Below are 27,730 nucleotides of genomic sequence, written 5' to 3' on the forward strand. Positions count from 1 at the left end.
GGAGATTGGTTACTGTACTTTTTTATACTTCATTACATTGTACTTCTTTATTGACTTTATTGTTCTGGACATGTGTGACAACACATGTCACTAGTTGTTCAATGTGACTATGCCGTTATGGACGATAACGCATGTAACTAGGTTTTCAATGTGATTAGGCCGTTATGGATGGCTTTCTTGCTTATGTAATGGTTTCTAACTATGCATATGTGCTTATTCTAGCATTTCTCAAAGTTTCATCTTAGAACTTCATCGTTTGCATATGTTTTCATTCGTTTCCGTGATTTTACAAGATTTCCACCGAAACCTATGATTTGTGGACACGGACATGGAGTGTCGGACACGGCAAACTCCCAAAATTTAGAAACGGGGACACGACTAAAATAGAAAGCTCATATAGTCATGATTTGTGGACACAGATTCGTGTTCTGAGTATCGACACGGATACAAGGTATCTGACATGGAATCCCCTAAATATCTAGAAATATTGGCACAGTCATACGCATACATACTTATAAAGTTACTGATACTTCTAGCAGTACACTTAAAAGTGTCTAAAGGAGTGTCGACACGGGTGGACACGAGTGTCATGTCTGACTCGACACGTGTATCAGCAATAAATTCGAACTGTCAGCCAAATCATAGACCAAAACTGAAATATTTCTGTTTCCGTGCCAACTGAAACTGAAATTTAGAACATTGATGTTATTTCTATGAATGTCTTCGAAGTTATATCTTGTTTCTTATATCATGAGCTCTTCTGCTATTGCAGGAATGCTTTCCCTTAAGTGGTACGACGAGCACGCTGCCTTGCCGTCCTTGATATTTGATCCAATAGCAGCATCTTAAAAAATGTGCTGGCGTTTGATCAAATATCAAGGGTTGTGCCTCTTGGAAGAGCATGTTCGCTCCGGTACCATATTAAAACTTTATATATCCCTTTTTGGGACTTTAGACCTGTTTGGATTGCAGGGTTTTTTTTTTTTAAATCAATACCGTATTAAACTTGAAATTTTGCCGTCCCATCTTCTTTTTGGGCCGAATCACGTTTTGCTAACTATGCTCACGACTAATTGTAGACACCCCATTTTGACCGCCTCCGCCCCCAAAATCCCAAAATTGAATAAGAACCTCGAAATCGAATAAAATTCCTGAATTCCGAGTCCCGAAATCAATATTTGAACCCTGGAATCGTGAGCCTCGATCCCCATACCCATGTTCCTGAAGTTTCCAAGAGATCACAAAATATCCCTGAGTTTTTAGCATTAGCCCTCCTCCATTTGTACCGTTAAACTCTAAATGACATTTTCACCAACCCATCTTATCTTTCAAAGGTCATTACATTTCCTAAGAAGCTCTCACAGGCCTTTTAGAACCGAATAGGCAAGATCAGTTGGCGCGCTTATCTAAGCGTGGCTGTGGCAATATCATTTCAAAAAGAAATCATTTATCCCACCCATACTCTTACCTGGGACACCCCCTGTACAACAAGCAAGAATGGAAAATTGCACTTGAGAGGGCTGTCCAGAAAAGAGAGAAAAGAGAGGGGGAGTGCTAAAATATCATTTCTTTTCCTTTGCCCTCGCTATTGCCCGAGCCACCCTATAGGATTAAAAGAGTAGTGATAAAACGCATTAAATAGGGTTGTCTAAGTAAGAAATAGGGGGGGGGGTCGAATGACTCATTTCCTCTTGAAAAGAGAAAAACCGAGTTAGGGTTTAGGAGAGCCTCATTTTCTGTAAAAAGGATTTCTGCAGCCGCAGGAGAGAAGGGGAGGAGCCGCCATCTCCACGGCCTCATCTCCATCTTCGCCACTTCTCCACCACCTAGCTCCCCTACAGCCACCGAAACCCACTACCCAAACCCCACTTCTCCGGCCATCCTTGCGGGAATCGGGCCAAACCCATTCTCTCCGATCCCCGCCTCCCTCTTCCCCCACCACCACCACCAGGTATCTTCTCCACCACAACCCTTATCAGTTTCTTCAAACCCATTTAATTAGATCCCCTTCTTCAAGCTCATCTCCTCTGCAACTCCAACCTCTACCACCACCAAAACCAAACCCATCACCACCCAAACCCTCTCAAACCCACCTCCAAAATCCGATCCAAACCCTCTCAAACCAACCTCCATCGATTCCACCCTCAAACCCATCGCCACCACCATTCGGCCAACCCATTTTCTCGGGTGAAAAATCCCCAAATCCGACCACTATCTCCGGCCGACCACCTCCATTTACCGGCCATCTCCTCCGGCCCCACGATCTTCTCACCACCGGCTCCAATCGGCCACCACCACCTCCACTTCTTCTTCTTCTTCTTCTTCTTCTTCTTCTATTTTTACTACCAAACCCCATTTAACCCAAAACCCAAATCCGAATCTTCTCCTCCTTCTTCTTCTTCCGCTGGAAACCCATCTTAACCACCACAATCTTCCCCTAAACCCTCCCCCATTTAAATCCCACAACCTCTTCTTCTCCTTCCACCACATCTTCAACCCATTTCAAAAAAAAAAAAAACATTTCAATCGGTCCCAATCGAATCCCAAACCCTTCTCGTCTCTGCCATTAACCCACGACCATCTACTCTTCTTCCATCTCTCCCACCTCTCAACTTACAGCCACCAACTCCTCCGGTCGGATTCTCGCCGGAATCCGGCCACAACCCCCTTTTCCACCGGATTTCTCAAATCCATCTTCTCAACCATCATCTTCACTCACCCCTTTCTGTTTCCATAAACCCGTTTCACCTAAACCTCAGCCACCATCATCATCTTCCACCTCCTTCCAATCAAACCCTTCTTCTTCATCTTCTCCGGCAAGGCATTGACGGATTCCGACCTCCATTTGCAAGCGGCCAAGATTTTTTGGACGAAATCTCGTGTTGTTTTCACGATCTAAGGAAGGGCAGAAGCGACCCAGCCGGCTCTTGATCCCTGCTTTCAGGTATTTTCCATGGCTAGCTTCTATTTTCCCTTGGACTGTGCAATTGCTTTCTTTCATTTTTAATCTCTCCTCTGATCGAATGGTCCTTGATTCATGAGTGGTAACTTTAACTTGATTTTCTTTCTTCAGTTTTGACCCCTGAGCTATATTGTTCTAGCTGATTTTGAATCCTAGCTTTTAGTCATTGATTTCAATCCAGATGTTGGTGTGATTACAAATTAATTTTTGCAACCGCCCTGTCTCCACAAATTGATTTCAATGACCTGCGGTTGCTCCAAGCAATCCATGGGTAATAGCAATTTTGTAATTACTAATTGATTTGATGATGTTCTTATAATTCAGCAAGTCCAAGGCATGATGAGTTTTCTTTATTGTTCCTGTTCGGCCATAGATAGGCGTGAGCTTACTGTGCTAAATCATTTAATGGCATAGAGCTGTGTTGTTTGCTCTTCAAGCAGTGTAAGTTTACTTTATTGGGTTCTCGGACTGTAATATGATAAGCCGATTATTGTTTGAATCTTAATCCATATGAAAATCAATTGGCACTCTTATCTTTGTTGCTTCTTTAAGGCCAACCATTAAAATTTAAGATGAGGTTCTAGTTGCCTGTAATTGCCCTCATTATAGCCCCTGTTTTGCACAGGTGCAGTTCATGATTCAGCCCCTATTTTGATACAGTTTAGCCCTCGTCCCCCTTGATAATGTCAACCCTCTCATTTGTATAGCAGCTAGCAGCTCGCAGCCCTACTTTAGTTATTGTGTCATAGGAGTGTCCATAGCATCTCTGTGGAACAGCCCCTTTGATCCCGTTTATTTCATCTCCTCTGCCCTCATCTTTGACAGCCATGGAACGCGCACAGCTTCCATTGCAGCTGGGAACCATGGTGTTCCTGTCATTGTAGCCGGGCATCACTTTGGGAATGCAAGTGGCATGGACCCTCATGCACATATTGCTGTTTACAGGGCTCTGTACAAGAGCTTCGGAGGCTTTGCAGCAGATGTTGTTGCTGCCATAGACCAGGCAGCTCAGGATGGAGTGGATATTGTAAGTTTATCCATCATTCCCAACGGGCGTCCTCCCGGGCTTGCAACTTTCTTCAACCCTATAGACATGTCATTGCTTTCAGCTGTAAAAGTTGGCATTTTTGTTGTCCAAGCGGCAGGCAACGCGGGGCCTTCACCCAAGAGCATTTCTTCCTTCAGTCCATGGATCTTTACAGTTGGTGCTGCCGCACATGACAGGATGTATCATAATTCCCTTGTCCTTGGTAACAATATCACCATTTCAGGAGTTGGACTTGCATTGTGTGTCCCTTGATTAATGTGCCTAAAGATAATATGTTGTGGAAGATTTATCTGGACATTAGTTGTCTTCATTGCAAGGGCGATGAAGGCGCTAGCCCAAGCCCATCCTTAGGGGACTTGCTCAGTCCGAGTAGAGCTCCCCTCCTTTGTATATTAGGAGACTTGCCCAGTCTCATCAGAACCTTTGTTTACGTCATTTGTGTCTCAGAGACAAGCCTTGTCTCATATAGAGAGTTTCCCCTTTAGGAGGCTTACCTAGCCTCATGTTAGAGTGGCCTCCTCTTTTAGAGCGAGTCTTTGACTTGGTAGTGTTATTAGAGAGTCTCCGACTCATTTGTACTCCCTCCCTGGTGTCATTAGTTAGGAGTATTTCCATTCGAGACTAACTCAGTCTTATTAGAGCTTTGCTTGCTTGAGATCTTGGATCGTTTTCTCTCTTCTTGGGACGCTTGTTTGGTTGTTGTGGATCGTCTCTTTGAGACCTTTGTTGCTTGTTTGGGGTTCCCCCTTTTTGCTTTAGGGCTTTGCACTAGTTTATGGTTATGCTTGTTTGTTCTCTGTAAGAGTGAATTCATCTAAAGATCCAAAAGCATTGGAATATCTTAAAATCCAAAAAACATTAGAAATTTGAAACTCAAAAATATTTGAAAACTTTAAAAATATCAAAAACATTTGAAAAACATTAAAAAACCTTAAATCAGCTAAAGTGTTGAGTTTTGTGGCGTATCAGGAGAATTCGTTTCGAACTACGTTGGCTTGCTCCTCTTCCACGAGGTACGTAGTGCAGCTTGGGATCTTCATCCCAAGTCCAGCCAAACTTTGTAAATAAATGCTTTAACCCTTTTTCTTCGAAATCTTGTTTTGAACAAGATCTTCCTCTAGAGTTAGGAGTTTGTCCTAGATAGAGAGTTTTAGAGTTAGGAGTTTGTCTTTGATTTGTTGTGTGCTTGTTTGTGTTTGTTTTAGAGTTAGGGGTTTGTCCTAGAGTTATAGGAGCGCCTCCGTCCGGTCAGTTGGCGATTCACATCACCGACTGATGACCAGGTCTAAGATGCGTTAGTGATCCCTTTGTTTTTCTTAGGAAACACAACCTAATTACACATAGGTTGTAGGAACCACCTGCATTAGCTTAAGGCTAATCTGCATTTAGTTAGGGCATATAGGGTGTCCTAAAATCTACAATTCACTGGAATTTAAATAATCGTTCAAGAAGCTTTAATAACTAGTCTGGTCTGTTAGATCGAGTCTAAGATAAAGGTCTAGGCGTCTTAGGCATCCTAGCTTAGAATAGGTGCGAAGAACTACGTTGCCTTGATTCTCGTAGAGGCGGGGATACGTAGGCTTCTTTGGATGAATACCAGACCATCCGAGGACTCGGGCTAAATCGTTTAGAGTCTTAGGATTTGTTATGTTGTGTGTTTTATTATGTTTTCTTACTTTCTTGTACTGATCCTATACCTTTAGTTGTAGCTTGCATGTGTTTGTCCATCAGAACTTAGACACCAGTTAGGTATGTCACTCATAACCTAGCAATATTTAGGTGGCACCTCTTTCATTTATTTTTTTGTGTGCTTATTATTTCTATTCTCAGGAAATGCATGCTTAGATAGACGACTCCTGAGGATTGTTCCCATTTCACATGATTTTTGCCCAAAACTCTTCGAGGTTAATAATAAATGGCATAAGAGACCAAGTGTTCGCACTCGGGCGAATTGGGGGCGCTCTTCGGACCTTCTCCATTCGTCATCAGGCACGGACCTTTTGTATCTCTGGTTATCCATTGCAAACAAAGCATTTGTTTTGGTTCCATGGCGTGTCCATGGATGGCGACTCTGAGTTATTTTTAGATATATCTTGGTTTCGAGCCCTGGCTCCGAATCAGGATGTATCTCTTTCTTTTTATAGCGCCACTCATGCTATGCTGTGAGGGTGGCAACAGTTTCGAGAGTTCCCTGGCAGAGCTCTCCTTCACATTGTGGATGATCCAGAAGAGGGTGTTAGGGACCCGTTCCCTCACCGTCCTCGGATCGGGGTCCACAGGCTGGCGACTCTGCTGGGGAGTTCTTGAAACATTGCCTAACTCTTTAAAAATGCCATTTTTACTAACTTTGGAGAAATTTGAGCTAAAATCATTTTAAATGGGAACTCTATCGTTAGAATCCAGGGGCACCAGATAGGTGCGTAATTAAAACGAGGGATTCACACACTGCACATCATACATTGGCATATTCTTTATTTCTTTCATTGTCTTCATTTTTTGCCCCAGGGAATAGATACGATGCGTACCAGATGGGCAATCTTGCTGGCGCAACTCCTCAAACATAAGCAGAGCTCTCTCCTCTCTCTTGAATGATGAGCAAATTACCTGAAATAGCCGACCTATTTACGAAACTAGCCTTCCACGTTCGACGCAATTCTACTTCAAATGCATTTGAAGAAGAAGAAGAAGAAGGTTCCTACAGCCGTGCCATTTCTTCCCTAAACCAGTCTCTAAATTTCAACAAAGAGGCTTATTCTAGGGTTAGGGTTTTGGACACTGCCCTTTCTTTGATGTGCTTCAAATTACCCTCTGTCTGCGATTCCACCATTGAATATCTGATCCAGACGATCGTGGCCGTTCTCTCCTCCTCAATTTCTTGCAAAATCTTGCCTTTTTCCGAAGAAGAAGAAGGATCGTTTATTCAGATCGGAAGTTCAATTTCTTCCGTTGATTCTCAGAATCTGATTGAATCCTGCACCGATGTTATTGGAAGCTTGCAGGGGCGCGGTAAGGCTTCACAACTCTCTTTTCAAACTCTTTATTTCCTTCCATGTCATTATTTCCCCAAATTTTTTTACCCGAAAAAAAAAAAAATGGAAAGATGTTATGATTTGCATTTCATTAATGTAGAGAATGATATTTGGTAGCCAACTTGATTGGACTTGGGACGTGAGATTCGCATGGACTAATAATATCTTGTAACTCTATGTGGTATTGGCATAGAGTCGGGGTCTTTACAGGGGAGATTGGTTACTGTACTTTTTTATACTTCATTACATTGTACTTCTTTATTGACTTTATTGTTCTGGACATGTGTGACAACACATGTCACTAGTTGTTCAATGTGACTAGGCCGTTATGGACGATAACGCATGTAACTAGGTTTTCAATGTGATTAGGCCGTTATGGATGGCTTTCTTGCTTATGTAATGGTTTCTAACTATGCATATGTGCTTATTCTAGCATTTCTCAAAGTTTCATCTTAGAACTTCATCGTTTGCATATGTTTTCATTTGTTTCCGTGATTTTACAAGATTTTCACCGAAACCTATGATTTGTGGACACGGACATGGAGTGTTGGACACGGCAAACTCCCAAAATTTAGAAACGGAGACACGACTAAAATAGAAAGCACATATAGTCATGATTTGTGGACACAGATTCGTGTTCTGAGTTTCGACACGGATACAAGGTATCTGACATGGAATCCCCTAAATATCTAGAAATATTGGCACAGTCATACGCATACATACTTATAAAGTTACTGATACTTCTAGCAGTACACTTAAAAGTGTCTAAAGGAGTGTCGACACGGGTGGACACGAGTGTCATGTCTGACACGACACGTGTGTCAGCAATAAATTCGAACTGTCGGCCAAATCATAGACCAAAACTGAAATATTTCTGTTTCCGTGCCAACTGAAACTGAAATTTAGAACATTGATGTTATTTCTATGAATGTCTTCGAAGTTATATCTTGTTTCTTATATCATGAGCTCTTCTGCTATTGCAGGAATGCTTTCCCTTAAGCTATTGCGTGCTGTTTTGAAAGTTGCAACATCAACAAGTTGTTACCAGAGTGTGTCACCATCATCAACTAGAGTGTACGAAAAATCAAGCAATAAAAGAAACAATATATTTTTAAAGCTTCATTCTTTCTTGCCAGAAGAGACCTTGGGTATTACACGTGAGACACCATTGAGGTATCTTGCTTATTCCGTGAACCACCAAGGAGATATCTTGCTTTTTCCTTGTATATCTCCAAATGTAAACTTGTGCAGTGCAGTATGTGACTATTATCGGAACTTAGGCCACGTTTGGATACCCACAAGATTTAGATTTGGATTTCTCACATTTGCAATTGAGATTTGGAACTGGATCAGATCCTTAGATTTCCAAATCAGCTACAACAGTGAAAAAAAAATCCGATTTGCAAATTTGTTCTGCAAGACATTATTTGGAAATCTATATTTGTGGCAATTACCTTCACCCTCGTTGCTCCTCGGCCTTGCTGCTGCAGCAGCCAGACGTCCCTCCCTCCCTCACTCACTCCCTCGTACAACATGAGCATGAGGGTGATTGATGTATTTTGTATACAGAATTCAAATCCAAATCCAAATCCAATTACAAAATCATGAGGTATCCAAACGTGGCCTTAATGACCATTTCATGAACTTAGGATTTCAATTGTACCCAATCTGTTATTTATTTTCCTTTACGACTTATTGGATGGAACTTGTCTAGGCTGTATAATTTCTATCTCATGAATGAAATCCAAATCTTAGAATTTCTACGAAGAACCTTGGCTGAATTTGATTATTGTGATCTATTTAATCTGATCTTCGGAATTCATGTTACTGTTTTATTGATTTAGAATATGAATTTTGCTCCAAAATTCTGAGAATAGTAACCTGCGAACGCTAGGTTTGTTCCCGCAACTTAGGCACTGGTTGCATCTTTGTCTGGAAGAATCCACTGTTATGTCAAAATAATCTCATCTCATCCTTACTTGATAACTAATCTACTTATGCTTTTTACAAACATGATAAAATGAGTCTCAAACTGATTAACTGAATATTCTCTTCAGATATTTATGGATATTTTCTTCATTTTATTTGGTTGTAGGTTGCTTTTTTGGTACCTCGACCCGTTGACTCTAAAGCATGATATTTCAAGAATTTTAGAGGAAACTGTGCAAAGGCCCTTTCTTTTTTTAAAGAAAGAATTGCATGAGAGGATGGCTTGGCGTTCCATAATAATATGCTTGGTCACTTCTCCTGCTGCGTTTATGGAGGCCAGAGCTCTATTCCATAACTGGTTTCTTGTGACGTAAGCTTTTATTTCTTAATCTTAATGATTCTTCATTTGTTTGAATTGGCTGTTGGCCTGTTGTTGTGTTCAGCTGTTCATGCCAGAAAGACCATGATTTTGTTTTTATTTCTTGATACATATATGACGAATTTCATCCGGTCCATGTTTCACACAAGTCCTCACAATTTTCTAAGCACATGCTTACTTCCATATTTGAGTCTTTCATCTTTAAAGAAGTCCATTTGCTACTAAATGTTGCCTGTGAGCCATGTCTTGGAGGTATCGCTTCCCAACATATACCTGCTTGCTGACACTTTTTAAAGTTCTCTCCATCATTGCCTTGTGATTTTTCTCTTAAATTTGATTACGTTTAAAATTTTGTGGTCTGCACAAGTTAGCTAAATGATGTTGTGACTTTGTGATTGATTAGCCATTGAATACCCATATACCACTTTCATATATAGTGGTAGACTGGCACTTTCTTGTGATGTTAGTGTTCCAGAGGTGTATTATTTTCCATAGTATATTCTCTTTTTAGCGAATGGAAGGGCCCTTCCCGTACCATACGAGTCCGGTCCATACTCAAATAAGAAATATATTAATCAGTATGATATTAGAAATGAAGTGTGCTATTGGAAATTATTATGACTGTAACTGAAGAAAAGTAAAAATTTTGAGCAGACTTGCAACTTCTGACTCTGGTTTGAGTAAGCATTTCCTTAACACTGTTTTTTTTGTTGGTGCACTTGTATGATGTTATTTGCTAAATCTACAGATATATATTGAAACTGTTCAGATTAAGCTGATACTCTTCAATGTTTTTTGGCAAGCACCATGTTCGTTTCTTTCCTCTTTTTTTTGTTCTCTTTTTTTTTCTTGTTAAATTTGAAAATTCGAAGCTGAAATTTTTTGATAATTATTACTCAAAGTTTGAGGCAGTCGGTCCTTTTGTTGCCTTCCCAATGGTTCAAGAATTTTCTAATTTTTAAAACAGATTAGATGGACTGAGTCATCTCAGTTGAAGTCTGATTACTTTAATTTCAATATAGTTTGCACTAATTTTGTAGTTATATTACAGTCTAATCTCGGAAACCAATTCTTATCAAAGGATAGTTTCATCATGTGGTTGCATGTCAGGATTTCTAATTGACTTTTTCTAGGTAGCTAGGCATATCTGATACCTTTAAGTTCTGATTAGTGGTGGTTATTTTAAACAGGGGGTTGGCTTCTATTCTTGAGCTTTGTACCGGAATAGTCTCATCAGCATTAGATGCACTTTCCAGGCCAATGTCATGGGGGTTGTCAATGGAATTGGGGCTTAAATTACCATTTTCTCATGCCTATTTCCCAAGCACACTCCATAAACTATTGGTGAAGTTAACTGGACCCCTTTCATGTGAAAGTTTTCTAGATTTGGTTCATCTTGTTATGGGGCCAGTTGCTAAAACCAAAAAACATGTGGACCCAATTCACACTTCATATGACATTTTCAGGAAAACTGCAGCTAAAGCGACAATCGTAGATCATAAATCCACCTGGTAAGTGCAATTTCTAATCCAGAGTATCAAATACGACTGCTACCATCTTTGGATTTTGTTCTGAACCAACCGTCCAAGCTATGTTTAATTGTTGTGTTGCAGGGGTATGTTGATGGATTTCCCTGCTTGGTTCTATTTTGCAGCCATGTTACTATTCTGTGGAGAAAGAGGTGATATTTACCCATTAAAATGTAAACCAGGAGCCATTGAAACTGAGGGAACAGATGATGTACAGTTACACTATGCTGCTGCAAGGTATCTTGCATGGATTTTGAGTCCAATTAATGAAAATCATTCTGATATACTTTTGGGCTGTGTGACTGAAATATCAAGTTCTTGGACACTAAAGCATAAGGAAGCTGCTCAGTCACGATCCTGCTCAAATACTTGCAACAACAATACAGTGGGCCGCTGGACGAAACTCAAGAAACTCAAAAGTGAAGAAGAAAACACAAAAGAACACATTGTTCTTGGTGTAGAACACTGGCTCAAAGATTTTCATGGGTGCTACGTCAAGTATTACAATAAAATAGAAACCACACATGTTGGTAGCTCGGTGCCAAATTTGCTGTTCAGGAGAATACTTTTAGGCATCTTAATTGGATGCTCAAGATATTTAGATGAGAAAGGATATGATTTGCTTCTTCACTATGCGGCAACAGGTGAGATACTTGGGTTAAGAGAAGCTCATTACACAAGGATGAAAAATGTAAAATTGAAATCCAGAGGCTGTGACAGTGAAGACTGGACAAAAGTGTCAGAAGAAAGAGATGAAAGGAAGGGGTTCATTGCAGGAGCCTCTCTTGTGTTTGATTTATTTGATACCATTGAGGATATGTCAGTTTCAATGTTTGAATGTGAAGATAATCAACGCGATTTTATTTGCTGGGGGAAAGGAAAGGCTGGTAAATACTTGGTTAAGTGTATCAAGAAGCTACTTGAACTCCGAAGTGATGAAGATGAAGGGAGATTGGTGATGTTAATGGACCTCAATAGGAGATTAGCAAGATGGATGCATCAAGGACGAGAAATCTTCGAGGGCTGTGAGGCTTTTAATAATGTTTTTAGTGACTTGAATCGTACCATATCTTCTTTACATAATAAGCAGGTGTAAGTCAAGAAAAAGTTGAGTTGGGTTGGTTTGTTTTTTTTTTTGTGAGGTGGGAATGTTTTTGCCGTTGATATTTTGATATTTAAAACGAAGAAGAAATGTATCCTCGGAAGTAAATTCATGTACTCACATTCTTTGCTTGTAAAGGAAATTGTTTTTGTTTGTATATATTGTTGTCATCCATTTACAGTTGTTGCTAAATGCAGGCTTAGAAAATGGTCTTCTGTTAGTGTCAAAGGTAGCATTCTCCTATTGAATTGAGGACAATGATCTTTGTTAGAAACTTTTTTTTTTGGGCGATTTTTTGTTAGGCACTACCATGGAACTTCATGACCATCATCTCTGTCCAATCAATATTGAACAGTAATAGTCAGGATCCAATGGCTTCACCATTTTAATATGCAGAGGGATGGGATTGGTTGGTCCCACTTCTTATCAGTGTCCAAGTTTGAATCACTGAACTCAAACCCACTGCAAATCCTATGTAGGGGAATATGGGAGGTAGTTGCTGCGCAATGGGCCAATCTGATCTTTTTCAGTAAAGTGAGAGATGGAACTGGCATGAAATGACTTACTAGTAGATTAATATATCACTTCAGAAAGGCATATACATTACATACTAGATTGCCAACAAGTCACTACCACATCCATTTCATTAGAACCTGATGATCTTTTAACAATATCTTACGAGGAATGGCTAGTCCATGGAATGCTGAAAAACGAAGCTCTGAGATGCAAAATACATAAGATCTATAGAGTAACGAAATGAACAAGAAGAAAAAACAAAAAGAAGCACTACTGGTTTCAAGGTTGGTGGGGGTTCATCAACAGCTTCTTTGTTACTCCACAGCCCAAAGCCTCTTTAGGTACTTTTCCTATGTACTCAATCCCTTCTGCCATGACTGCGCCCATACCCATATGTAGGTGAGGCTCTATGTGACAATGGAAGGCCCAAGCTCCAGGATTATCGGCCACAAACCTTATTGCCGTCCATCCATAAGGGAAGATCACAACTGTATTCCTCAACGGCGGATTCTTCAAGTTAAACTTATTCACATCCCTTTTTTCATTATACCTCCCTTCTCCATATCCCAATACCCAGAAGTCGTGCCCATGTAAGTGCCAAGGGTGTATCTCGCTCGCATTCTCCGTCAATGTATTTGCGTTCTGAAGAATCACATCCACCGTGCTTTTGAATCGAAGCATGTAAATACTGCTACTAACTGTGGAATTAGGGTTTACCGGCGGTTTCATCACATCATAATCCTCTGGGAAGTTATCCGGGCGCATTTTGTTGTCAAACGCACTTGTCAGGCGGTACTTGAGCGAACCCAGATAAGGAGTGGGTGGTAAGGCTAATGAGATGTTGTTGACTGACCATTTTGTATAGCCGTCGATCTTGTTCTGGGTATTGAGTAGGATGATCTGACGGTCAGGATTCATTGGAGGCTTCGGCGAGCCTTGCCTGGCGAGGATTTTGTTGGAGAAGGCTTTGCTGTGGGCATAGTCATTCCATAGAGGAGAGATGGGAGGAGGAATGGTTGGGATTTTTGAAGGGGAGATAGGGTGATAGTTTAAGAGTGTGAGACCTGGTGGAGTTTTGGGAAGCCTTCCTCTTACACTTACCGAGACCCAGTAGTTCGCCGGATTCTGATCGGTGGTAATGAGAACAGAGTAGCTCTCGCCGGAATAAATGTCCAGATCGTCAACTGCCACCGGTTCGAGGTAGTTTCCGTCGGCTTCAACTACCACCATCTTGTGATTCTGAGGAAGTGAAAACGGAAGTTAATTCAGTTGAACAACCATCTTGTGATAGGAAATGAAAATGGCAGTTAATTCAGTTGAACTTGTATACATTGGAAGTGTTCAGGTGTTGGATGCCGATAATGGGTCTACACTACATGTGAACCTTAATGAAGTGGGGCCCACTTGAAAAGTGATGAGATCAATTGGGGCCCACTTTTTATCAACCAATGTCCAGAAAAGATTCACCAACACCACTTCATTTCCCTATTATTCTGTCTGCAACACATACACACATGCCTGACTGAATCTCTTTGAGTGTTCATAGATAGAAAGGGCGTCTGTTATTTTTTGCTGGAAAAGTTTAAGCTGATGTAATATTTTATCCAAAAAAGGCAATCTTTTTTTGGTTAAGAGAATTTCCAGGGAAAGAATTCTTGTTTACTAAACTCAATTCTCATACTTTAATCACTCGAGAATACTCGAGAGACTGATAAGAAATATATTTTTGCACTTATATTTTTGCACTTGTATTCCAGACAAGGTAAGAAATATATTTTTTGCTGGTCTACAACCATTCTCTAGAGGACTTCTCATATTTTTGCAGTATGGAGAAAGAAAAAATCTAGAGAAGGTAAGAAATGACGTGCTTCATGTAGACCATTTTTGTGCTTTTTCCAATAAACGTTGGTTACATTTCTTTATGTTATTTGTATCAGTAAGTTTTAAAGGCAAAGAAAAATGTTAAAGGGGGTGAATATCTTTATGTTATTGTACCAGTTGGTTACATTTCTTTATGTTATTTGTACCAATAACCGGTTTATGGATGAGTGATATTGGCAAGCATTCTTGTTCATTCTCATCAATGCACAATCTTATCCTTTTTTTTTAGTACATGTAGAGCAAGAGATCCCGGGCTCCCCATCTTGATATAATCAACATGTTCTGTTTTTTTTTTTTTTTTTATGAATTATTAAAGGTATATGCATGAGACACAATCTCTCGCTTCCAGTTGTTCCCCAGATCTATCTCCCAGTTCCATCAACAATCTTATCCTTTTTTTTTAGTACATCTAGAGCAAGAGATCCCGGGCTCTCCATCTTGATATAATCAACATGTTCTGTTTTTTTTTTGTTTTTTTATGAATTATTAAAGGTATATGCATAAGACACAATCTCTCCCTTCCGGTTGTTCCCCGGATCTATCTCCCAGTTCCATCAACTAATCTTATTTTTGGATCTTATTCATGATATTGAGAAAAGATCAATATCAATAAATATCTCTATGGATTCTCTAGCTTTTTGGAAAATTTCCAAACGAACAAGTGGTAATATGAGTCCTTGAGCACTTAGAAGAAGTCAGGCAAGACCCGATCTACACCAAATGGGACAAAGGGGATTTCAAAAACCAGAAACTTTGAAGGTTATAATTGTCCAAAGGAGAAGATATTTTTGTGGACGTAGGCCTATCTATGGATGCATCCATTGAGATCATTGATTAGGACCCAGAGAAGAGTGTGAAAAGAAACATAAAGAGGAATGTAAGATGCTGGAGAAAACTCCAAGGACAGAGCTGACTCTGCTTTTATAAAGGTAGATAGATATATAATAATGCAATAAAGTTTAATCACGTGAAAAAGGTGATGTTGTGAAGATGAATGCCATATTTTTGACATCACCTCGTGGATGAGACAAGACCAACGTTGTGTCACTCGGGTTAGGATCATCCTATGGAAATGATTTTTGGTAACAGTTTGGATCATCATATGGAGTGGGCCGTACCTACTTTTTTAGATTTCACTTGTTTTCACGGCCACCCATCTTATAAATTCTCATCACTCAGACAGACACAAGAGGGAAGAAAAATGCCATATTTTGATAATTGCACTACTCGCTTTACTTTTACTTTTACTTTTTTTGACTAAATGTTGAAAGCATATTGAGTATTATAACTAATTAATAAAATAGGGTAGTGCTGAAATAGACATCCTATTTACACTGCACATGATGGAGTAGTTGAAGGCTTATTTAAGCATGATGATATTTTCAAACCCCCTGCAGTGTACTTGTACACCCCCTGATAACCGTGATTTGACATAAAGTTGCCCACTTTTCACGTCAAATCAGGTTATAAGGCGGGTGTGCAATTAATGCAGGGGAGTGAAAATATCATCTCTACGGAGGACCATAGACGTCCTTTGCTTCAACTGCTTTCAAAAAAGCAACCCAAAAAAAGAAAAAATCCCTGCCTCAATTTGCTTATCTCATAAGGAACCCACACAAGAAGTAATTAAAGGAAAAGAGGGTTGCTAGCAGACATTTTTCCTTGTCAGGTCCTCGTCTCTTTCATATTAATTTTTGTTTCCTTTTGACAGAATAAGCAAAAAAGAAAGTGGCAATGCAACATCTTACATCAACTTTTTTTTATTTATTTACTCTTTTTTTTTTTTTTTTTCAAAAGAAGAGAGAATAATGTATTTCAAACTAAGGAGTTTTGTCTCCAAATTGCAGGACCACCACATATGTAAAAACAGGAATGATAGACTGAAGGGCGACCTTGGAAAATTAAGCTTCAAGAGCCCCTTATTGGTTGATTTATGCAAGTCAACACGGTTTCCACTTTTTTAGGCGCCATCCACTTTTATATTTGTAGAAATTAACCAATTGGGGCGCCCTTCATTCTATCATTTCTCATATAAACTTATATATATTGGAAATAATAAATGCCACATATTTCCCCAACATATTTTATGGAAAAGAGAAAAAACGAGTTGTAAATATCATTTCCTAAAAAGTTTCTGATTTGCGGTGGGTTGCTTTTAAATTAGTGAACTAGAAGTCTGGAATGCGAGGGCATATGAGTCATTTCTCTATTTCAGCTGAGGTGTTAAGTCGACGGAATTTTGAGAAAATTCGTGTTAAGTCGACGGAATTTTGAGAAAATTCAAAAAAGCCTGGGCTTTTCCTCCCGACTTATTATAGTCTGTCATAAATACATTTTGCTATAACGACAAAATTCAAAAACAATTCCTAGATTTTAAAAAATATACCGATGTTTTCATTCTATTCATTTACCATGAAAAATATAACAATATTTTTACAATATTTTGTAATTTATAATTTTTCTTAAATTATAAAATTTATATATTACTCGATAAAATAAAATAAAAATTAATATATCCCGAGATTTCCCCTGGCCGAGAAATTAGCAAGAATAAAACGTAACTTAAATATGATATTGGCATGCCCCTTCTTTTAAACAACTCTAGTGAATGAGAAGAATTTGTCTTACCCCAATGGCCAAGTTGAGAGCTGAAAGAGCAGTGGTGCTCGTGATTCTGAGTCTGTATGTCTTGTTGGGAAAAACACTGAGAATGATGGGGATACACTGATGATGAGTACTGCTAAAATCACAGAATTTGGATCCATTGCTAAAATGCGCCGCGAGTGAGCAGTTGTATTGTCCCCTCCCTTCGATCAGTATAGACTGTGCACCATACCACAAAATACAGAGTTTTTAGCATATTTAGCAAACAAACACAAGAAAATGAGTTTGAAATTTTGTTTTTTTTACAAAATATGGTGGGGGTAAAATTGGAAAGTTGGCCAAAAAATGTGTTTAATAGGGAAAGTTGGTAAAAATACATTTAATATGTTTGAAGATGTTTTAAATGTTTTTTTTTTTTTAAAGAGTTCTTTAATTTGTCGTAAAAGCTTTAAACGAAATATTAAATGGTAAACCTACAAACATGGTTTAAAATTTCGGTTTCGGTGACGGTTTCGAACCCCACCAAAAATCAAAATTTGTAACACTTTTTTTTTAAAAATAATAATGTCATTAAATTGAAATTTCGGACCGAAATTACTGAAATTTTGGTCCGAAATTTGGTAAATAGCGAAAAATTGAATTTCGGAAAATTTCGGTTTCGAAATTTCGGATTTCGGTCGAAATTTAAAACCATGCCTACAAAACACGTTGTGCTAACTATGGTCATTAAATACACTAAAGTGGTGGTGGCAGGGGAAGAAAAGGGGGCGGATATAACACTTCCCTAAGATTATTTTAATTTAACCTTATTATTTGCAAGTGAGACACTAATAGCTCTTTGTAAATCATTAAGAATTATCATTTTCTAAATTATATATAAATAATTTTTGTCAGGGCATCCAAAGAGGATATATTTTTGAGTCACATCCAAATTAATTTCATCTGTATTCTACTTATTTTTATATACCTGAGGTTCTCCAATCCAGCGCATTGGGTTGGAAGAGAGGCCCACCGTCTGGTCTTGGATGTTTTGGTGCCACCAATCACTCAAAAGCATGTTTAGTTCCCCATCATAATGGAAGGGCTCTTTGTGGCCATCGGCTACTTCCACTATTAGATCTCCATAGAGCCCAGCAGACCTTTGCATCCCGTAATGGCCGTGGTAGAAATAAGTTCCAGGCTAAAAAACAGAAGGACAATCAACATGGGTTTTCAGTCATTGATCACATGAGAACTTAATTTGAAGTATAAATGCTTCAATAACACCATCTCTAACAGCTTAAGATTTTGGAGTAATTGGGTGTTTTCACTAGGTATTAGTCATTGCTTGTTATAGAAAAATCGGTGTGTATGGCCAACCCAAAAAAAAAAGTGGGCCAATGAGGGGGAGTGTTAAAGTATAAAAGGATTCAATAACACCAACTCTAACAGCTTAAGCTTTCAGAGTAATTAATTAGTTGTTTTGAAAGCATGGATCCCACATCGAAAAGTGAAGACGTGTTGATGGGCATATCAGAGCTTGGGCACCGTCCCCTCAACGGCTAGTTTTTATGGGTCCCGACAAGTGGTATGAAAGCCAGGGCATGGTAACACCGGTTTACCAACGAGGATAGAGAAATCTCGGACAAGATCTCGGTAACCGCGGTGTACTTTTGAGGATGGTAAAATTAACCCCCGTGTACCCTCGAGGATGGAGAAAATCCCTCGGAGAAGATCTCGGTAACTGCGGTGCACCTTCGACGATGGAATTCAGTCAGAGAAGATCCCATAGTTCCCACCTTGCCTTCGCGTGGAGGGGGAGATTAGAGATGTGGATGGGCTTACAAGGGGCTTGGGTACCTTCCCCTTAACGGCTATCTTTTAAGGGTGAGTTCTCCCCGGGTCACGTCATGTTTCACAAAATTAACATGGGTTTTCAGTGATTCACATGAGAACTTGCTAATGAGTAAGATTAGAAGTGCTTCAAATTACCTTATCGACCTCAAACCGGTAAACAAAACTTTCCTCTGGATTGATGGCACACTGAGAAATAGATGCAGTTCCATCTGCCCATGGCGTTCCAAACTGAAAGATGAATGGAGAAATTCTGTGAGAGAGAGAGAGAGAGAGAGAGAGAGAGAGAGGTCGTTGAACTAATCTTAAACTACCTGTCTAATGCCATGCCAGTGAATGACAACCCCTTCAGTGTGGAGCTTATTTGTGAGGTTCACAGAGATAATGTCGCCGGCTTTTGCACGGATCGTCGGCCCCGGAAATTGGCCATTGATTCCGATCATGACATTCTCGACGCAGTCCGGTGACCAGTAGACATAACCCACTTCCCAGTGGAAGTGTCTGACCTTAGAAGCTAAGGCAAATTGAATCAAAACTGAAAAGCAACACAAAAGAATGAGAGACCTTAGAGCCATAGATGATGGGTTGTGAAAGAAATTAGATGAAAGTAGGAGCTTTCTATTTTATTTCTTCAGAGGAAATGAGTAAAGGAGAGTATAAAGGAAAATATGATAGATGGAAAGGTCTATGAATGAAATTGGTGTTGTGGGAATGCTTTTATAGGCTGTTAACACTGTAGTGGGCTTACCTTTTTGTGTTGAGGGTGGTAAGTAGGCTGTGCACAGCCTCATATGTTGAATTATCTCGGCCCTCAGCTTTTCTCCCCTTGTATTTTCTATTTTTTAATTTCTCTACCTTATTTAGTAAATATAAATTTATTTATTTATTTATGACCCCAACCCAATTTTCAGGGTGAATTTATCACTGCTCTAAATTTAAGGTTTCTTGAAGTAAGAATTGAAAGAGGTTGGTACAAGTCATCTATCTAGGGAAAAAAATTATGGAAACAAATTTCCATGAAAAATATTATTCCATGCAGATAAAAAAATTTTAGACCGTTGATTGGTTGCAGCTCTTTGTTACTAATGAGATCTTCCTTTTTGAGTTGGACATGGATCCATGGTCTCATGTGATGGCGGTCTATCATATCAATGGTTCCGATTACTCTCTATCACTTGTCACACCTGCATTGATTTCCTTCCTATCCATACTAATTTGGATTGCCTTTGCTCCGCATATCTAACCCTAGAGATCAATATTGTATAATCAGGAGCCTAATTAAGGGCCCATCACATGGACGGTTTGGATAATCCTATAGTGTGGTCAGTAGAGTACTTTTTGAAAAATATGGGACTATAAGGGCTTACACCATATAATTTCTACAATTTTATGAGCATAAATACAATAAGCAATTACTTTTTGTAAAGCATGTAAATGATAGTTTCCAGAAAATTCTTAAAAGATTCTAGTTCTCATTTCCTATAAATGATAAGAGGAAGTCTAAACTAAAGGGAGCCCTTGCAAAAAAGAGGTGAAAGGGCTCAGCATTCTAGTTCTCATTTACTTTTTGTAAAGCCGTTATTAATGCATGATGGTGATGTATAGCCAATAGGAGAGCCCTTTCACTTCTTTTTTGCAAGGGCTCCCTTCAGTCTAGAATTCATCAAATGGTAATCCGAATATGTTTCCCATTTATTCTTAAAAATACAAAAGAAATTAATCGTTATCTTTCAAAGGGGAATGATGAAAGGCTTCTGGATTGCATTGATCACGGGGGACCATGGTTTTAAATTTCGGTTTCGGTACCGCTTTTGGACCCCACCGATCGAAATCGAAATTTCGGCTGAAATCCGGTGAAACGATAAAAACAATATTTTATTTGATACCAAATTTCGATAAAATATTTATAAAAAAACAGTTTTTTGGATGAAATTTCAGAAAAAGTGAAATCTCGACTGAAGTTCCAAAATTTCAGACGAAATAAAATACCGTTTCGGGTATTAGACGTTTCGGTGTCGGTCCAGATAGAAACTCGAAATTTGGGATTTCAGTCGAAATTTAAAACCATGCCAGGGACACCCGCCAGTGTAGGTGGCAATCAAACCCACTGGATTTTTCTAACATCAAATACATTTGCCCCCCTTTAGTCATTGAAACGCTGGCGCCGGGTGTCCCTGGTGATCAAAAGGGGTGTAAATATCACTTCCCTATAATATATTATCAGGAAAAGGTTTATGAGGTATCGCGTAGCTTGAGCTGCCCTCTATATACGTCATCTCCCATGTTGTTTGACTCATCCAACTAGTTCATTCTATAGGACCTAACATAGGTAGGGTGTCCCTAAGAAATCATCTCCATAGGATCATTGTATCTTGATTTGTAGAGTTTTAGAATGGACAGCTAAAAAGTGGGCTTCTACAGATCGAGTGGTTAGGATGAATGTATGGAGATGGTTTGTTAGGAACACCCTATCTATGTGAGGTTCTATGGAATGAATGGGTTGGACGAGTCAAACAACATGGAGATGGTGTGTTTATAGTGGCTTGCTCAAGCTGAGCTATAGCTCAGAAACCTCGCCCCCATATATTATATAAGGAACCGTTTAGATGCTGAGAAGATTTTGATTTGGATTTCTCACATTTGCAACCCTTTTTGCATTGTAATTTGGATCGGATCAAATTCTTGGATTTCTAATTCAGCAGCTGACAGTGAAAAAAATCAGATTTCTTAGTTTGCTGTGGAAATAAGAAATTGGAAATCCACAGATCTAGGAGTTTCCTTCACCCTCTTTGCTCCTCAACCTCTTCTCTCGACTAGGAAGTGCCTCCTTCCCTCTCTGTGCCCCTTTACATGTGCTACCGCATCTATTCAATTTGTATTCAAAACTCAATTCCAAATCCAAATACAATATGAGAGGTATCCAAACGGGTGCTTATAGTATATGTATGCGAAATTATATAATGTAGGCGTGTAGCTTCAGTAATGGGGACATGATTTTAGTGTCGCCCTTGATGTTTCATCCAATGATAGCCTCTTAAAAAGTGTGCTATCGTTGGATAAAATATCAAAGGTGGCACCATGATTACGTGCAAGGTGCAACTACGCTAGCAATACGAAGAGAGCTTTTTGGGATTGAACCTTGGACCAGATTGAAGAACAAAGCCTTGACTGTTGGAATTGTATTTAGCCCTGCCCATTGGAATTGTTATAACCTTTGACATTTGGTTAAATTCTAAAAGACAAGGTCAGTTAGTGCCAATATGAAGAGAGCTTTTTGGGAATTGTAATGACCTTTGACATCCGGTCAATTAATAAAAGACAATGTGAGTTAGTGCAATCATCAAAACACCGCAGTGCCAATATCAGTAGTGGCACTTTTCACTACCATATTTTGATAACGGCACTTCTCACTTTGTTCTAGAGTTTTCTGATTGGATGTAGATAGCCGTGTAAGGCTACTTTAAGAAAAGGGTAAAATAAAGTGAGTGGTGCCACTATTAAAATTGGTAGAGCATGTATCAGGCTCTTAGAAATATGTCAATAATTTAAGAATTTTTGGGATTTGCGAAAAGGATAAAATAAAGTGAGCAGTGCCACTATTAAAATCATTGTACGGATATCAGTCTCTTATTTATATATATATATATATATATGTGGGAAATGATATATCCACCCCATTTCGCTTTTGTGGCATCGCACGTTTATAGTGTGTAGTGATTTATAGGCTTATAGCACAGCCTTTAACAGCTTAGTTAAAACGTGTAAACTGAAAAGAGTAGCACGGATATATAATTCTAGAAAACTAAGGAATAGAAAGGGATCAGAAGGCCTCTCTTTTTGACTCTTCTGACATCGTATGTCCTTTGACTCCAATGCACTTTATCTGTAGTGAACCCTCGTGAGTTTTTTCCCTTTTTTTTTAATTTTCCATTTTTAAGAGAATAGAGAGGTTAAGAAATTTGAATGTGTTACGGTAGCTCTGGCAAGTTTCGATCAAACACATCTAATCTCGTCACCAAGCTGTGCTCGTACTCTTACACTTTCTACACTTCTTCACGAAAACACAGTGCGCGTGTTCGTACTCTTTATCGGGAAGGGAGAAAGTTTTGATGCAATTTCAAAGGTCTCTTTCTCTTGGAGATTTGAAATTAGGGTAGTTTTGCCTCATATCTTTTCTGATAGACACTGTTTATATTTTTTGGATTGCTGGAATTTTCCAGATTTTCCTTTATTTCACTGTTTGCCCACATAAGAAAAAATATTTTAACTTCAACTAGTGTTGTTCAATTCGTATTGTCTAGGAATTATATAAATAGAGAAATTATATGGTGTCCCGAGCGGCCATGCTCATGCAAGTGGTAAGACGAGCATGCTGCCTTGCCCTCCTTAATATTTGATCCAACAGCACTATCTTAAAAAATGTGCTGCCATATAAAAACTTTATATATATATCTTAAGAAGAGCATGTTCGCTCGGGTACCATATAAAAACTTTATATATATATATATATATATATATATATATATATATATATATATATATATATATCTCTTTTGGGCCTTTTAGACCTGTTTGAATGGCAGGGATTTTTTATTTTTAATTTTGTGTGGCAATTTCATCTTTTTCAAAACAGGAAATGAAATGGTTCGCCTCGGGCTAGAGTTTGCACGTTTTGAACGGTGATTTTTGAAGAAAAAAAATGTGTTTTATCGGTGTGCCGTTTAATACTTTGTTTAAAACTTTTATAATGAATAAAACTTCATTTATTAGGCAAATGTTTTTAAACACATTTAAATTGCGTTTTAAACATTTTAAACAGGATTTTTTTGGCCAGCTTTCCAAGTTTACCCCCACCATATTTTATAAATGACAATTTTAAACTCATTTTCTTGTGTTTCCTTTTTTTTTACTACAATATTTTTTTAATCAATACCGTATTAAACTTGAATTTTTGCCGAATCACGTTTTGCTAACTATGCTCACGACTAATGCATGCCACTAGCATTCTTCGAACGATGCTATGTGCGAGTAACGCATCCCAGGGATTTCAATGCAAGTTTTTGGCTTGGATTTTATCGGGAGGAGATAAGGGTAGCACATCAGCAGACAAGAAACGATTAACTAAAAGGCATCTCTGGAGTCCTCAGGGATTTCTATGCTATATTGGCAATTAAACAAGGAGTTTCGCTGACATGGCACCCAAATGCCAAGCAAAACCCCTAAGCCATCTTGCTTTTGTGCATCCGAACAGTTCACTAAGGCTGCGTTTGGATTGCCAGATCAGAAATTGTGATCGAAGTCATATCCCAAGTCACTTTTGTACTGAGTGAGAAGATAAAAACAACTGGATATCCGCAATAATTTCTTCTCACTTTGGCTAGTGAGCAGTGCCATTATCAACATATGTACCCTGGATGTAAGGGAAATGATATATTCACTCCCTTTATTCAATTATTTCTCTTTGTTGCCCCTGGCATCGCACGATGTTTCTTACTAGGGGAAATGATAACCTTACCCCTTCGTTTCTATAATGGTACTTCTCTTTTTATTAAACAGTTGTAGTGATATTCAATTAAATTGGCTGTTGATAGTTTGTAGTGATTTATAGCAGCTTATTTAAAAAGTGTAAACTGAAAAGACTAGCACTAAGAATTCTAGAAAATTAAGGAATAGAGAGGGATTAGAAGGCCTCTCTTTTTTACTCTTTTGAGATCGCATCTTCTTTTGCTCAAATGCACTTCATCTATAGTGAAGCCTAGTGGATTTTTTTTTTGAAAATTTGGTCAAAAGGTACCAAAAAATATCTAAAACAGTGAGATGGACCCCTTCAATTTCAAACTTGTGAAAGGGTAATCTCCTGAATGTGTTAGTGTAGTTTTGGCAACATAGGTTTCGATCAAACGCATACTAATTTCCTGACCACGCATTGCTCATGCTTTTACTCTTTACACTCTCCCAACACTTCTTTCTGAAAGTATGTGTCGGGAGAGTGTAAAGAGTCCATCACAAAATGCATTCCGCGGCTTGTCTGTCGCATGTAAGACGGAGAGTGTAATTCTCGAGGTGGGTGGTCTTCCATGCGACAGACCAGCCGCGGATTGCCTTTTGCGATGGACCCTAGCAAATCCCTAAAACACAATTTAATCATACCGGGAAGGCCGAAAGTTTAAAAGCATGCAATGTGAGAGATTTCTTTCTCCATTTGAAGTTAGGCTAGTTTTGTCAGCCATAAACTTAGGCACTTCCACTCATGTCACCTTGCCCAATTTAAAATACAGTAAAAGATAAATAGCTAGATAAAATCAGGGAGGAAGTGCCTAATTTCTAGGGTGGCGATACAATTCCATATTTCATTTGGGATTTGCTAGGGTGCATGCACATGGCTAAAGTATAAGTAGGACTGTAGGAGTAATTCGATGCCCTTAATTTGTGGAGACTTTCTTAATGAATACATATCTCTAAGGGTGTCAATTTTGGCTCGGGCTCTGAAGCTCACTCGAGCTCGGCTCGAATCCTTAACGAGCCGAGCCAAGCTGGCTCGCCAGGCTCGTTAAGCTTAACGAGCCGAGCCCGATTTAGGCCAGGCTTGGCTCGTTAAGGCTCGTTAAGAATTTAATATATTTAAATATATATATATATATATATATATATATATTATATTAATATATACACTAAAAGGGTTGTCCAGGGAGTGAAAGGGGGAGGCAAAATATGTCACTTCATTTTTGGAACCCCATTTGTTACTTGGACCACCCCCCATAGTGTAAAAAAAGTAGTCAAATTACACTAGATAGGGCTGTCCAGGGAAGATGAGGCGTGTGAACTTAATATAACCCGAGCTCGGTAAGGCTCGCGAGCCTGGCCGAGCCTGACCGAGCCGAGCTGAGCCCGAGCCTGGTTTGAGCCCGAGCCGAGCTTTTGAGCTTAATGAGCCGAGCTTTTGAGCTTAATGAGCCGAACCGAGCCTGGCCAAGCTCGGCTCAGCTCGTTTACACCCCTACATATCTCCTTACATGCCTATTTTTAATTGAGAAATTTTATACGATGTGTGATGACCATTATTTTTAATAAAGTAAAGTGGAGCCCACTTCTTATGACAATCCAAACCGTTTATTTGATGGGCCAGAAGGTAAATAAGATGTGCCCCTCGTAAATCATCTTCATGGGATGATCATAACCCTCTCTGATGTACTGCAGAGGTTTCCATACCGCATCCCATTTCAGATCGGAGGGTTAGGATCATCTCATGGAGATGATTTACAGGGTATGGGCTGGGCTATTTATGTTGTGGCCTATCAAATGAATTGTATGGATTATCCTACGAAGTGGGCCCTAACGTTCTTTCTGAAAAATACTGGACTTCAGACGCATACATCATATAAAACCTCTTTTGCAAATAATTTAAAAGAGATTGCAAATATTTTTGAAGTTGGCATGGCATGCCCACGGAGCTATGTTTCCTTTAATGACTTGATGTGCTTTGGAGGGCAACAAATGCAACTTTTAAAGATGACCTTGCATTCAAAATCCCACTTTCTCTTCAAAACATGTCCTTAGGGGTTTTTCTTTGTGGGTTCTTCTTGAGGGTTTTGCTTGGAGTCAAAACCTAGGGCTCTCTTTGGAGTGTTCTTCTTGGAGATTTTCACCACGCCGTTGGATCCTCCTGTTGCACGGAGACATCGTGAGGATTTGAATTTCTTCGACTTGAAGATCGAAGTGGGTATTTTTGGTGAGAAAGTGGGTTTTGTTGTTCGCAACGAGGTAACATTTTATCTCTCTTATTTCTTGTATGGTCTCAAGATTTGGGTAAAAAACTTGAGAAAGAGACGTTGTATTACTTATTTGATTAGTGGATATTTCATCGGATTCGCCCCGTGGTTTTTCCTTCTTCGTTGGAGAGTTTTCCACGTAAATCTTTTGTGTTCTTTTGTGTGATTGCTCTCTTCATTGTTTGGTTTCTTTTATCCACATATTTATTTGCTTCGTAATTATAGTGGGTTTTATTCGGCGAAAAACCCAACAAACTGACCGTACCCCTCTATACAATTTGCCCTCCAAGCAGTGAATCATTCTCACGGAAAATGTTAAAGGGGGGGATTTTATCTGTTAGGGGGCGTGGATATCATTCCCCCCAAAGAAACCTAAGAATCTTTACGACTTGTGCTGTGAATTAAATACTCTTGAAAATAATGAAAATGAGAAATGCCATAAAAATTAAAATAAAATTTTATAGAAAACTTCAACATTCTTAAAACGCTTTTATTTTAAAAGTGTTGCCGATTAGGGAAAATGACATTGAAATTGTATTTTATTTTTTAAATTATGACTTGCTAGTATATAGTGAGCCGCCGAGGACTATGGATGCGGAAGTGTGGTGGAATGTTACGGTCCTAAGGGGATGCCTGCCTAGGTTATGGCTTAGGTGATACCCCTACGGGACAAGGTTTAAGGGCCCAGTCTAACGCATTCCTAGATAATTTATATAAAAATCAAGCATTTAATTTGTTCCATAAATAGGGTCATAATTCTTACCATCTCATGATAGAAATATCACACAATCCGATATGCCACCTTTGTATTTTTTACCTAATCTAAGCATCCTAATCTTCATTTTTAATATGCCGAATTTGCTCTTTATTTTTTTTTATTTTTTTTACATCTTTATCTTTATCTTACATATATTTATCTTCTCTATTTTTTTTATTTTGTCCTGCACCTTTATCTTCCCTAAATAGAGCTGAAAAGAACAAGAGGCCGACTAAATTTCCTCAATTACAGGGTTAAGGCTCTGCAGAATGAAAATTTTGTGAAAGAAATGAAGGGTATCTATATATATATGAGGAAAGTGAAGCTACACCGCCGGCTTAAAATACAATGGGTCCACATTGTTTTGGTGATCCAAAGAATTCATTTGATTG

The 27,730-nt window shown here is 38.9% G+C and overlaps 2 protein-coding genes across 5 annotated transcripts; one reads left to right on the forward strand and one right to left on the reverse strand.

Moving 5' to 3' along the window:
* The first annotated feature begins 1,710 nt into the window (after positions 1–1,710).
* Positions 1,711–12,135, forward strand: LOC143893110 (acyl-CoA synthetase family protein). Of its 4 annotated transcripts, none has more exons than XM_077398074.1 (6): positions 1,711–2,944; positions 6,516–7,016; positions 8,023–8,212; positions 9,135–9,338; positions 10,538–10,858; positions 10,961–12,135. In XM_077398074.1, the coding sequence occupies exons 2-6, from the start codon at positions 6,599–6,601 to the stop codon at positions 11,970–11,972; spliced, it is 2,145 nt and encodes a 714-aa protein (XP_077254189.1). In that variant the 5' UTR covers positions 1,711–2,944; positions 6,516–6,598; the 3' UTR covers positions 11,973–12,135. The 4 variants fall into 4 exon arrangements, with proteins under 4 accessions (XP_077254189.1, XP_077254190.1, XP_077254191.1 ...); XM_077398075.1 differs by having other exon boundaries at positions 6,523–7,016; XM_077398076.1 differs by lacking the exon at positions 6,516–7,016 and having other exon boundaries at positions 1,712–2,944.
* Positions 12,136–12,593: 458 nt separating this feature from the next.
* Positions 12,594–19,515, reverse strand: LOC143893112 (L-ascorbate oxidase-like). The gene is made up of 5 exons (XM_077398078.1): positions 19,127–19,515; positions 18,951–19,043; positions 17,947–18,159; positions 17,004–17,198; positions 12,594–13,733 (listed from the first exon to the last, which is right to left on the reverse strand). Exons 1-5 carry the CDS (start codon positions 19,385–19,387, stop codon positions 12,774–12,776), a joined length of 1,722 nt encoding a protein of 573 aa, XP_077254193.1. The 5' UTR covers positions 19,388–19,515; the 3' UTR covers positions 12,594–12,773.
* Between the last annotated feature and the right edge of the window lie 8,215 nt (positions 19,516–27,730).

Source organism: Tasmannia lanceolata, unplaced genomic scaffold (genome assembly GCF_043159265.1).
Source record: "Tasmannia lanceolata isolate RefF3 unplaced genomic scaffold, GAP_Taslan_0.1 ptg000015l, whole genome shotgun sequence".
Classification (NCBI taxonomy): Eukaryota; Viridiplantae; Streptophyta; class Magnoliopsida; order Canellales; family Winteraceae; genus Tasmannia; species Tasmannia lanceolata.

Bases quoted from the DNA above. Each gene is read 5' to 3' on its own strand.
- LOC143893110 (XM_077398074.1), top strand. From the start codon at position 6,599: ATGATGAGCAAATTACCTGAAATAGCCGACCTATTTACGAAACTAGCC. The intron at 7,017-8,022 runs GTAAGGCTTCAC...CTGCTATTGCAG, and splicing joins TGGAAGCTTGCAGGGGCGCG to GAATGCTTTCCCTTAAGCTA. The intron at 9,339-10,537 runs GTAAGCTTTTAT...TATTTTAAACAG, and splicing joins CATAACTGGTTTCTTGTGAC to GGGGTTGGCTTCTATTCTTG.
- LOC143893112 (XM_077398078.1), bottom strand. From the start codon at position 19,387: ATGGCTCTAAGGTCTCTCATTCTTTTGTGTTGCTTTTCAGTTTTGATT. The intron at 17,199-17,946 runs GTATATAAAAAT...TATGGTGCACAG, and splicing joins GCTGGATTGGAGAACCTCAG to TCTATACTGATCGAAGGGAG. The intron at 13,734-17,003 runs GTAAGACAAATT...TCACTTCCTCAG, and splicing joins CTCTCAACTTGGCCATTGGG to AATCACAAGATGGTGGTAGT.